Raw genomic sequence first — 13,099 nt, forward strand, 5'->3', positions numbered from 1 at the left:
CGCTCGTAATGACTACAGGGTGGTCGTTGAGAAGTTTACGGCCCATTTCGTCCAACTTCTCAACGAGGTGCCGGAGTCGGCGCAGCCTCACGGGCGCGACCAGCATCCGGGCGAGACGGTGAAGAGCTACTAAGCGGAACTCTGCAAGCTCTGCGAAAAATGCCACTACATGTCACCCGAGATTGTGGGCCCCTCTTCGACGACCGCGTCATTGTAGGCTTACGTGAAGCTCGCTTTGCCGACCAGGTCTGCCCCACCCCGAAGTTGACCCTCAAAGCTCGCAGGCTCGCAGGCTCGCAGCTCGCAGGCCACGACACACAGTCTCGACCGGCGAGCCTCGATGCTGCCAAGTCTCGGAAGCTACAAGCAGGACGCGTCAATCACTGCTCAGATTCGCGACAAGCGCAGCCCAACCTCTAGCTCGTGCAAATACTGCAGCCGCGCTGCGCACCTCGTTGTGTAACCACTGCAAGAAAGAAGGTCATTTTGCAGTCGTCGGCTGTTCCCGGAAGAAATTATCGATCCAGGTGGCAGAGTTGGGACTCTACACAGTTCGCAACTCGGACCAAGGGAAGTTCGGGAAAGTCACTGTCAACGACTTCGCGGAAGTGTTCAAGGTTGACTTGAGAGGCGAAGTTTCAGCTGCCTCGACCACTTTCCCAAACTTGCAGCCGTCTCTCAATAAAGTGGACAAGATTCTCTTCGGGCCAGGGCAGCAGACACCCAATGTTCTCGGGTCCTTCGGGGTCACTTGGCTGTGGAGAGGCAAGTCTAATCAGCAAATACAGTAGGTAGTAAAATGCCTTTCGTTCCTTTTTTTGTAAGCCTTCTATCCATTCAGGCACTTAAAGTTGTCAAGTTCGAGGAAGTTCCATCCGTTAAAGTTGTCAAGTTCGCCAACAGAGTCTCATCGGAAGAAAACGACCTCCCTGACGTCAAAGTCTATTCCCAGACTCATGACAGAGTGTTCAATAGCCTCGGATCTCTCACTCAAGAATATAAGACCCGCCTCCAGCCAGACGTTGTTCCATTTTTTCTTAGCGTGGCAAGGCGCCTCCCCATCCCGTTGCGAGAAGTCGCCCGCAATGAACTGCAGAAAATAGAACAAGAAGGTGTCATCCGCCGATTTGGCTCGCCAACGCCATCGTGCGCCGGTCTGGTGTTCGTCCCCAAAGCCACTGGGGGCCGAAGGCTGTCAGTGGACCTTACGAAGTTCGACCGGGTGGTCCTGCGTAAACTCCACGTCGTTCACACGGCCGACCAGGACCTTGGTCTGCTGGGAGATGCAGCGGTGTTTTTCAAGTTGGACACTAAATCAGGCTTCTACAGGGAGGAACAATCGGAAGAGCTTACCACGTTTATCACACCTTTCGGACTCTACTCCTTCCGTCGGATGCCCTTCGTAAGGTCCACTGACACCTCGGCGCTGGAATTTTTCCAGAAGCAGATGTCCAGGATTTCGGAAGGCCTGGAAGGCACTGTGTGCCTGATAGACGACATACTCGTCTTCGGACGCACTCTCAAAGAGCACGACTCCCGCCTGCAGCAAGTCCTGATGCGACGATCCCGGGCAGGCATCACCTTGAGCGAGACGAAGTGCTGCCACCGCCAGAACGAAGTTTCCTTCTCGGGTGTGCATCTTGCTGACCTAAGCAAGCTCCAAGCGATCAAGGATATGAGCGCGCCTTCTTGTCATGGCGAACCACCTCTGGCGCTTCCTTCTGCGTGCGTCGGACGTTGCAGCTCTCATCAGAGAGTGTCTCGGCAAGGATGCTGCGTGGAACTGGTTTCCCGAACAAAAAACAGCGTTTACCCAGCTGAAGCTGATGCTCGTCTCTGACCGCTCTATAGAGAAGTATCATCTGGAATACCCAACAGTCGTCTCAGCGGATGAAAGTTCGTTCGGGTGAGGGGGGTCCTCCTCCTAACTCAGCCTACCGGCGGAAGAAGACCGGTTCTTTCAGGTCGCGGTTCCTTACACCGACTGAGCTACTATATAGCCAAACGTTGAATGAAGCTTTGGCAGGTGTATTGCAATTCAGCGGTTCGTCGTGTTCCTCCGTGGGTTGTTCTTCGACGTTGAGACAGATCACCTGCCAGTGGTTTCACTGTTTGGTTTGGACTTGGACGTGGTACCTTCACGTATCCAGCGCCTTTGACTGAAGGTGATTCGGTACCAGTTCATGATGTCCTACGTCCCTGGGAAGCTTCTTGCAACAACAGACTCCTTGTATCGCGTCCCACGGAACCTTCCGATCTGTCTCGTCCTCTAGACACGATCGAAGTGTTTGCTGCGAAAGTTCTCCAGAGGTCATCAGAAGCCGCGTCCCTACAGCTGGAGGACCTTCGAACTGCTCAAGCAAACGAAGGGGATTGTCGCGCGCTAATCTCGGTGTGTCGCAACGGGTTACCTCCGCAGTCGAGGTTACCGCTTCACCTGGCGAAGTATGCAAGCATGTTGGTCAAACTTTCAGTTTGTGATGGTTTACTGCTGAAAGGCTCTCGCATCGTGACACAAACAGCACAGCGTGCGACAGCTCTGGCTTTGTTTTATGAAGGTCACCAACGCTTTAACCGATGCAAAGTTCGGGCCCGGGAATCGGTATGGTGGCCACCAAGTATCAAGGCTGACGTAGCAGCACTTCTGGCACTATGTTTACAGAGCACGTCGTTCCAAGACAATCCAGCGCACCAACTTCGGAGCACGCATCTTCAAAGTCTTTCGGCAAACTTTCTGGTCGCTGACTTGTTCCACCTGAACCGACAGACTTGCGTTCTCGTGGTTGACTATTATTTCAGTTACCTGGAAGTGGTCTCCCTCAACTCTGAAACGGATGGGCATGTGATCGAAATACTTAAGAGCATTTTCGCTCGTCACGGCATCCCATTTACTCCACGTTCAGACTACAGACCACCCTTCAGTCTCACGAGTTTGCTCGGTTCATGGAATCTGAGGGAATCGCACACCAGAGAAGCAGCCCCCCATCCTACATTTCAATCGGAAGGTAGATTGCAAGGTGCGCATAGTGAAGAACTTGCTACGCAAAGCGCATACTCTGAGGCTGGCTTTGCTTTACTTTTGGGACACCCCCGAACCCTCAGGTTTCAATCCGACACAATTGTTGATAGGGCGTCGACTCCGCACTCGACTTCCCAAGGAGGGGAGCTTGCTGGTGCCAAGTAGCAAACCGCAGGAGGAGGTGGCCACCAGGAAGGCGAAGCTCAAGCGTCGGCAAGCTACTGACTTTGATAGCAGCCATCAGGTTAGAAACCTTTTGCACTCGAAGACGGTACCCGCGTCTGGTTCCGTCCAGAACGTGTACAGGCTACTGTCCTCAGTGCAGCGCGAGGTCCCAGGTCGTACATGGTGGCAACTGATGAGGGATCGATCTGGCAGCGCAACCGGAGAAACTTGGTGACAATTAGGAAAGGCCATGAAGACGTAACCGCAAGAGAAGAGGCGCAAGAGAAGAGGACCAACTAGCCCAACTCTCGACATTAACCCAATGACTGGCTTCTTCTGAAGAGACGACGGCACCTGCAGCGCAGAAATGGGCTTCACCTCAACAACCACCTGAACCTGCATCTCATGGATGGGCTCAACCTCAACAGCCATCTTCGCTGCAAGTCATAACATCCGGCGCAACGAACCCGACTCTGGTGCCACTCCTGTACAAATAACCAGGTGTCGCAGAGGGGTGGTGTGTTCCTGGAGGTTGAACCTTTAGTGCGGTGCATTGTGCTTTTTGGGTGCAGCACATTCTCGGGGGGGGGGGGGGGGGGGGAGGTTGGGGGTAGTTGTAGAGGTCGCAACCCTCGTGTGTGAGATGGCCGCAGGGAATCCTGTGCCGCCGCTAGGTAGCTGGGTATGTTATTTTTTGGAAATAAATATTTATCTGGTTCTGGGAACGAAGATCTCTACAGCATACTAGAGCAGGGGCGGCGAGTAATGTTATAACCCAAATTTTGGAAAACATTGATAGGTGCGGGTCAGGTTTAAAGTTACGTTCGAGCAAAGCAAGGACGGGACCTTGCAATTTATGGATCTCCCTTTGTCAGCCCAAGCCATTCACCTATGCTGGTTCCTTCCGCCCAGGTCAGAGAAAGGCACACTGACTTACACACTCTCATTCTTAGTTTGTCAAAAGGGAAATGGCCTTATCTATTCTAGGTTAAATGGTATAGCAGCACCTGAAAACACATAAAAACACCCGGTACTGGTCCTGTACCTGCATAAAGTGTCCCACAATTTGAAAGTAGTAGCCAACGTGAATGAATATAATGCAATTAAATGCAAATGAAATGATATTCAAATAGTGTTCTTTGCGCTTCATCAAAGATTATCTAAGATATGTGCAAAGGTTGACTTAGTATTTGGTAATCGTTTCCGAAACACATGGCACAAAAAGTACAAGAAAGTGTTTGTTTCCTGCACAGAAGAGGCAGTTTATAGCATCCCCCAAGCGTGCGGCGGTTGCGATATAGGACAGACTGAAAGATGCAACAACTGCCGACTATGAGAACACTTTAATTGTCTTCATACCACAGTATGAAGGCACCTGCCCGCACACTGTCCCTCCAGGCAGTGCTCACCGACCTTTTGTGACGCAACTATACTCGGAAAATATCAAGATCGGACTACTTAAGAGACCTTTGAGGCATTAAAAAAAGAGAACAGCCATGTGTGAGCCATGCCTGTCGGACATTGAGTGCGAGGGTTGTGGCTTACTTAGTAAACGCCGACGGCGAGTTATTTTGGCCGGCCTGGAGTCAACAAAGTACGTCATTAGCTATTTGTCTTATTATTTCTACCTAATGTTTTTTTTTTGCCTTTCTCTTCTCGCTCAAGTTCACCATACCTAGAATATATTATCTCTTTTTTTTCCGTTACTTTCACGTGGGTTAATTTCTGAATCTTCTTTTTTCTAATTTAAAAAACGAGTTCATGACCAGCGCTCTGTTGTTCCATTTGTTCTTTATCTTCTCCCGTTTTTGTTTTGTGTGCTGCTTTACTATGGTGGCTGGAAGGGAATGTGAGCTGGGCGGGAGCGAAGGGCTGCATAGAGTTCCGATGAAAATGACCCGCCTGCAGACTGCAGCGCCCTTGCAGTAACGAAAATGTTCATCGCAAAATCAGCGCTGCGGGTAACACGTGTGTTGAAAGAATTCACATAGCTTCTCTATAATATTGACTCATGTTTTTGTAACTATATAAATTGCACACGATCAACCCGTTAAATGGGTCGTGAGCCTAAATCCAGCGATGAAAATTCTGCAAAAAATTGTTGGGACAATAGGGGCGCTGCAGCCAGCAGGCGAGTTAAGCGGGAATGAAACTTGTGAGAGAGCCTTAATTACTAAATTTCCAACTTATCGAAGGGGGTCACGTGGTGGATGGGCCGTGTTTGTTGTACGAGCTGCAAGGAGGTGACGAACGCGTTGGTCGTCTTCCGGTGTCTCAACATCTCCACCTTTCCTTGTCGCCACTCGAAAAGCAACGTCATGCTCACCTGCGACCATTCTTTCCCGGTGGCGTCCGCCATTAAATTGCAAAATCTCCCTATATTTGTATAGGGACCCTCTCTGCAACCTAAGGTCTCCAAATATTTTCATTGCGTGCCGGGCCCCTCTTTGTCATTGTGCGCACTCGGCGCCCGTCACTCTTTCCCTTCCACCCACCATAGTTTTACCATGAAGATAAGCGTTTTTCTTTCCTGAAACATTTTGCGAAATTTTTGTTTTCTTTTTTGCTTTCCAAACAATTACAAAGATTGCTGCCGGCGTCTACGTTGAGTAGATTCTGACACCGAGTAAACCAACTATTTTTTTCTCATATGAGTCTGACTAGTTTAGCGTTCATTCACGTTTCACAGCAAAATCACAACCGATGCTGTTTGCAGTAAACGAGTGCCGTATGTGAACGCCTTCGGAAGCACTGCGCGGGTGGTTGTTTCTGTAGGGGGAATGAGGTAGGCTAGTGCCACTAAATAAGCTACGCTTCGGAGCAACAACTCCTGACCGTATTGTGGCTTAAAATCGCGGTTGCAAGTTACCTGAAGCTCTATCTGGAAATAACAGAAAACGCTTTTTGTCCTTTAAAGATGTTCAACCAGTTCGCGACAGCGCAAGGAAAGATTACGTGAGCTTCCTAACACCAAATTTAATCCTGAGGAAGTCGCAGTTTTGAATAATGACGATAAGCAGTTGCATCTACTCTGCACAAGCACCAAAATGGCTGCCCCCCCAACAGTGTCGAGGAACAGAGTGCCGATACTGTAAGAGCAGGTCATTTAGTGGCTCTACCGTTAACCTGTCAAGCCACCTGAACTATTTAGGTAGCCCTGGCTTGATTTGTTTATTTACGCTGTCTCATGCTGAACGAATGTGTCGGTTCTCGTAAGAACGGACCCGCTACACTGAGAATTCTGCAATCGTCCTGATTCCGGCAGTAGTCTCAGCACTGCAAGGGTAACCTACGCAGGAAAGATTTCACGGGCCAATTAGCGGCGAGGTGTTTCGGTGGCTCCCTCGTACGGTGACTTTCCTGACGTCATTACCTTGCAAACAACAAGTTCCAAGGTGTTTGTATTAGCATGGCGGAAGCTTGAAATCGTAGCGTTCTTGAACAAACACTCTCAACACCGTCAAAATTGAAGTCCTCACGTTCCTCTTATTTCCGTCCATTAGAACTACTTTGCTGACGTCATAGTAAGCATTCGGCCAATCGTGGAAGGCCGACCACCGCGACGCTTTCGGTCGCGCACGACGCCAATAGACCCTTCCAAAAGTCAGTCTACTCATATTGTGCTGAGCAAAGCCCGACGTTCTAGTGGCGGCACTACTCAGCTTATCAACACCAGAAAAAGCGAACGTCTTCGAAAGCATAGAGCAGAAAGGGGAAAATATGTTTTTCCTTTTACTTCATTTCCGAAACACGAAAAGGAGGTAGTGGGATTTAGCCAAGCTACAGTGTTCTGGAGGATGTAGTGGCAAGAGTGACGCCCGGTTATATTGGGCCGCGTGAAGACGGCCAACGTAGATGCAGCGAGTGGCGCTGGAGTTCCGAGCCCTAGGAGAATTTGTGGCAGATGGCAGATGTGCGATGAGCGGAGAAGATGACGAAGCGTTACGCTTGTCCCGAACGTAACACTACAGTGTTGTAGCACCGTAGTACTTTTCTTTTTGTTGTTTTGATGGTGGGGCGTCTTCTCCGTTCCGTTCCACTCTCGGTCATAAATGCAAGGAAAAAGGCGGAGACACACACTGCTTCGCGTCGTTTCAAAACGCGCTTGGCCTTGCACCTTACACAAGGCTGGTCCCCACATCAGCAACACGATGACAAAACACAATACACCAGTTTATTGTTCGTCTCACCATTAAAAGGTTGAGAGATTTCTTGAGATCCATTTGTCTATTTTTCTTTGCTATAACAGTATCGCGTGGTTTCTTTCGCAGCTATTTAGCCTACAGCACTAGTGATAGCGTTGCTGAACGACCTGTCGGTACTGGGTCCCCATGATGATCTCCATCAAAAACACGCTAATAATAAATGTAGAGGATAGACCACATTCTCAAGGCATTATTGCAAAGGAAAACCTACACTTTTTCACATTAGCAACTGTTCTGCGTCGCGAAAAGCTCCAGTCAAACCACAGTAGTACACGCCGAGCAGCGCCGACGCCGAGGCTGACGGGGACACGCAGGGCACGTTCCTAGGACTCAGAACAACAGGGCTACGGTTGCGTCTACGCGCAAAATCTTCACGCGGCAGCCGCCGCTCTTGCCACTACAACTCTCTAGAACGCCATGGTCGAGCATGATCACCGCCATTAGAAAGAAAATATTGGAGCTCTCGGGGTGGCCACTAGGTGATTCTCTTTAAAAAGGTCTATTGGCTGGAGGAAATGAAGTGTTCCCCTCACATCAGGGTTCTCAAGTTAGGTTGCCGTCATTTCGCTTGGGAAGACCTGTACGTAGCTCTCAAGTTTTAGGCAGTGCACCTGGCTTGCTAAAGCGAATATCTTATGGTCGCGTTTAGTGCGTGTCATGACGACTACTCAACTTCCTCTCGAACACTATGCAAGAAAACAGTAAGAAGAGTATATATGAAGGGGCGACATATTTATGTATATTCATTTTCGTTTTTTTTTTTTCTTTCGGACGAGTTTTACAGTTTGCATCGGCAGGCACAGAAGACGCTTTTGTTAAACCTTGGCGCGTGTATAATATATCCCTAGAACGCTGTTTTATAGTTGCGTACTGAGAGCGTGTCATAGGGTTTAGGAAAGTCTCTTCACAAGTTCCCCAAAACCTACGGGTGTTCTTGTAAGGTGGAAGAGCAGAGGGATGCAGGCGATGGCAGACGCGCATGGCCCGCATTCAAGGCCAGGTTTTACGGGCGTTCCAGGTGGTAGGTTCTAGTAGAAGGTGACGCAGTACGCTATTGCGCGTCTGCCCACGCGACGAGCAAACCTTGTGAGACGGCAGGCTAGACGCACCGGACGTCGCGACAGGGCATTAGAGTTGCGAACGTGTTCAGCCGAGAAGCCAAGCCAATCCAATAGTAATGGGTGGGGCCACCGTTTGTGCACATGGCCACCAGTGGGTGGGGAACTCCATCTAAATTGCGCCTAGCGTCGTAAGTATCAGTCTATTTTTTTCATGCACTTCTTTAGTGTCCGTGTCTTGGAAACCATTAAAATATATTATATATATATATATAGTTTTGTTAATTTTTTTTTTATTTTAGTATCCCTTTATGGGCTTTCCATACGTAGCGTGAGCTTATGCACAAAAGGAGAGGCGCTATCAAGCAGCTCCGGTGCAGCGTCAGACTTGGATACGGCGCAACGGAGGCACACAGCTGGGCACGCGGCGGCGCCAGTGCGTCTGCCTCGGCTATGATGTCACTCCTCTGGAATGCGAAGACCGCCGAGGCGAGCGCGGTCTCGACGGAGCCCGCGGTGGCGGCGGCTCCTGCACGCCAGTTGTGTGCCGTGTGACGTCACTGCTCCTCGCGCTTGCGCAGACCGGTGAGGCGCACGCGGTGGCGGCGGAGCCCGCGGGCGGCGACGGCGGCTCCACCCCGCCAGCTGTGCGCCGTGTGACGTCACTGCTCCTTGCGCTCGCGCAGCACGGAGCACGGCCTATTATGCGAGCCACGCGAAACTGCTCAACCTTGGCCAGTGTAGCTCACGCTACGAAAGAAAGGGAACGTTTCGGTGTGCGTGTTCGTTCTCACCGAGGACATTAACCACTCAAACAGACTGACCCCTCTATCCTGAGAAAAGTGGCGCCATTCATTGTTGTGAAAATGCTCGAGACACGAGCCGCGCTCCACTTCTGGGAAGAACATGGCGTCTGAAATCTAGCTCAGTGCTACACTTTGTCAGTGCTACGCTGTACCGCCATGATCTTCCCAAGAGCTGCCCGTTCACGTGCCTCGTGAATCAACATAAAGCGGCTTTAAAACAGTACGGCGTAATACGGCTTTTCTTCTCGCTTTCTCTCTCTCTCGTCTCCTCGCCTTTCTTCTTTTCGGGAGGCCGGGTACTGACAACACCAATGGAAGCCTTGATGAGCCGGAAGGCCGTGCGAGTAGAAACGGCCTGCTCTCCGTCATGAGCACGCTCCAACGTTTTGTGCAACAATGCTAATGGAGGGTGATTTTCCCCTTTGTAAAAACGGCCCCAAAGCGGACCGGAAGAGAATCATAAAAAAATGAAAGCCGTTTACAACTCCTTGTAACGCGGAATTAGAGCGCAGATCTTGAGGAGGGAAGGGTACTCAGGGCCACATGTGCTTGGGGGGGGGGGGGGGGGGGGGGGGTGTCACGTGACTTCCAGAGAAATTTTTCCGCTATAGATTTAGCGGGGAAATTTTTCCTCTAGATCTAGCGGCGAAATTTTTCCGCTAGATTTAACAGGGAAATTTTCCCGCTTGATTTAACGGGGAAGTTTACACATAATGCACCGCGCGGTTACGCCGACGGCGACGCCGACGCCGCTCAAGCCGCACACGGGCGCCCGAGAGCTGAGGTTTAAAAACACCACTTCTGCCCAGCTAATGCCGTGCACAGCAAAAAGAATGTCCTGCGAGGACAGCCCTTGTGGTACACTTGTGTAACACATGCAGTCTGCCTTTCTTAGGCTAGTGCAGAAACTCAACGATTTAGAAGATTGCACACGAGAGCTTCCCGTGAGAGTCGCAGGTGGCTATCGCGGGCCGCAAACAAGGCGCTAATTGGCTCCAGACATTTCTACTTTGTGCTTCAGACGCTCTCTCGAAAGGTTTCGCCATAGTCATGGTAGTTGAAGTCATTTACGGGATGCAACATCTTTCAAATGAACGCATCGAGGCGTATGATTTGAAGTACGGCATGTCCTTGGTTGATGGCCGATTTCGTTGAACTGGGAAGCAATCAAGATGTCACGACCAGCTTCTTCGATCCATCTTGGCGTGGGCTCGCTGATGCCCCCAGAATATATTTTCTATAATAAACCGCAAAGGGGGGGGGGGGGGGGGGGGGGCTTTCCTCCTGCTAAACTATTCCACGAGAATAAAAAGAGGACATGCCCCTTTGGTGTCACCCCGTATTTTTTTCAGCAATACGAATGTAAAACCTCTAAAAGATAAAAGCGGGCGCCCGTGTCTTTTTGCTGGAAACGAATAGATTTTGTACAGAACGCAATCTTACACTTGTAACACTGTTGGTAGGTTGTTCAGGACTTTGGAAAGCTCGGTGGCGACGGAGAAATTCTGCACAAGGTACTTGTAGAGCGAGCTTCTCGCAATCCAAACTGGGTGAGCACATCCACTTTTGTCTGTATTGTTTCCCTAATTAACTTTCACTTTTTATGCTAACAGTTGAGCACTCTGATGACTGACAAAACGTTTTAGTTTTCAGAAATATCTCTCGCATATTTTTTGAAGTCTAGGCTTCCCATGTCGAAAACGTCACTGGCAATGTGTCTTCCGAAAAACAAATTTCCTTCCAAAAAAAATCAACTCAGGTATATTTCACCTTTTATAATAGCCTAATTTCTCCGGGGCATGCTTAATCCTCAAACCGATAGAGTTGTGTATATGCTTTGCAGGCAGGCAGCCGCGCTCGCAGCAGGTGCACTGGATTTGAAGCTTTTTATTGAAAGGTGAGGTAGTCCACTACAAGGCAGCTTTATACACCTTTATCTAGTGTATTTTGTGGAGATCTGGCTGCCCTCCCCCGCGCCGAACCTCCGGACCCCAATTTCCGGCAACTCGCACTCGATGCCTCCGACATTCGTCACGCCTCGGGGGACCGGCCATGGCCTCGCGCAGCACAAGGTCCGGCTGGACTACTCCCCTAAGCCGTCTGACGTCACGGGACTGGCTCCCCAGAAGAAAGGACCCAAGGCTTGAAAAGGGGAAGCCGGACAAAAGAAAGACTCTCTTGGACGGCAGCGCTCTCGAACGGCGGGACACGAAGGATGGTGCAGCGGTGACAAGGAGACGAAGACGCTGGCGCGGGATTTGGCGGGAGGCGGACGCAGGCGCGTGGAGTGCGGGCAGTACGTCGAGTGGCGGACTCGACAAACGGACCGGACAGCAACCCTGGACGACGACGTCCCCATGACGCGGTGTGGACGACCACCGCTGAGACTTGGAGAAGCTGCTGTGGTAGCGGACTTTCCCCCGGCCTCGCTGATGACCGTCCCCCGATCCCGAAACCCCCCCGAGGCAATGAGTGAGTGAATAAACCCTTTTGCCGAGAGCGAAGTATTGCTGTGCCATATTCATCCGGAGACAGGGTCTGTGAGAATCGGAGTTAGAAGATGTCCGCATAAACTGGCGCGCAACGTGGGGCCTCATTTTTGATCAGGCAGGCATTCTGATTTTCTAACCTGTTTCCGGTTGAATTGGGGCACTGTTTCGCGCTCTTTTTGGGGGTCATCTTCGTTGCGGGAGAGCCGCGCGAAGTTTCGTTGCGGGCACGCCGCACTAAGGTCCTGACATTATCGCCTGCCTGAGGAGGAGGCGCGGACCTTGACCGTTGTCTTTAGGGATTAACCCTTTGTCCCAGCCAGTCAGGAATTTGCTTATCCCCCGTTACGAGAAGCGCCTTGAGTATTTGCTGTTCAGCGCACGGTTGGGTGCTGGCAGGTTGATCCTACTATGCAAGAGCGCTATGTGCGTCGAAATTACCGCACCCCTCGAGGCATGTAGCGTCGGGCGTCACCCCACCTAAGCCTCCGGCCGTCCACGTCTGCTGGGAAAGATGCCGGCTCACGGTTTGAGGGATGTGACGCGGCTAACCGCCTTTGCTCGCGAGTCGATGTATTGTTTTGAACCGCTTGTTAGCGATCGGACGCGTTAGAGAGGCATCGCTCCGGGTGGAGAACCCACCCATTGCGGGTGGCGGTTGCATGTACTGTGTTTGGAAATTATTCCCGCATTGCATTTTGTCCGGAAGGAGACTAGCGTCTCGGTTTGATCGCATGCTAGCTGCCAGTTGGCCTTGCTTGTGCTGTCGGCGCGGTTTTGAGCGTCGTTAGTTGACAGCGTTTTAAGGAACGGATGCGCTCTTGCGGTTCCGACCAAGATCGCTTTGAACGAGTACCTTGTGGCCATAGAGTACATTTAGGGGCTGAGCCCACTAAATCGGGCCGGGTACGCGATGTCCGGTGCGTGGACATCGGAATCCCGAAAACCACAGAGTTTCCGTTTTCACTTTATCAGTGGCTGTGCGTGTGTAATGCTCCCTGGAGTCCAGTCTGACGCGATGGGCATGACCCGTGCGTTTCTGGTTGTAGAGTCGTGAGGTTGATCCCGTTTAATTGTGCGCACAGTTGGTTCCGCATCCTCACACCGCCATATCGATGGTTAAGCCTCGCGGCGGGAGTTACTCTTTCATCGTTTTCTCCGCCTCCGGAGGAGCGGCGGCTAGCGCGCGCTTTGCGCTGCCGCCGTATACAGTACGGCTCTCGGCCGTGGTTTGGTTCGCGTTGGGACGCGAAGGCGTAGAGAGCGTAATTGGTCGTGCAGAGACCCGGATTAGACATAAATTATAAATTTAGGGGAGACAAGACAGCTAGGTGAGGAAAGAGCTGTGCTCGTGCAG

General features: G+C 51.1%; 1 protein-coding gene across 1 annotated transcript in view; it reads left to right on the top strand.

Annotated features, from left to right (window-relative positions):
• Positions 1-13,099, top strand: part of LOC115315163 (carnitine O-acetyltransferase) — an 81,741-nt gene that overhangs the window by 12,099 nt on the left and 56,543 nt on the right. The window contains exon 2 of the mRNA XM_042293551.1: positions 528-787. Within this exon, the coding sequence (XP_042149485.1) occupies positions 528-787 (260 nt within the window). The remainder of the gene's footprint in view (positions 1-527; positions 788-13,099) is intronic.

Source organism: Ixodes scapularis, unplaced genomic scaffold, assembly GCF_016920785.2.
Source record: "Ixodes scapularis isolate PalLabHiFi unplaced genomic scaffold, ASM1692078v2 PGA_scaffold4__175_contigs__length_147842914, whole genome shotgun sequence".
Lineage (NCBI taxonomy): Eukaryota > Metazoa > Arthropoda > Arachnida > Ixodida > Ixodidae > Ixodes > Ixodes scapularis.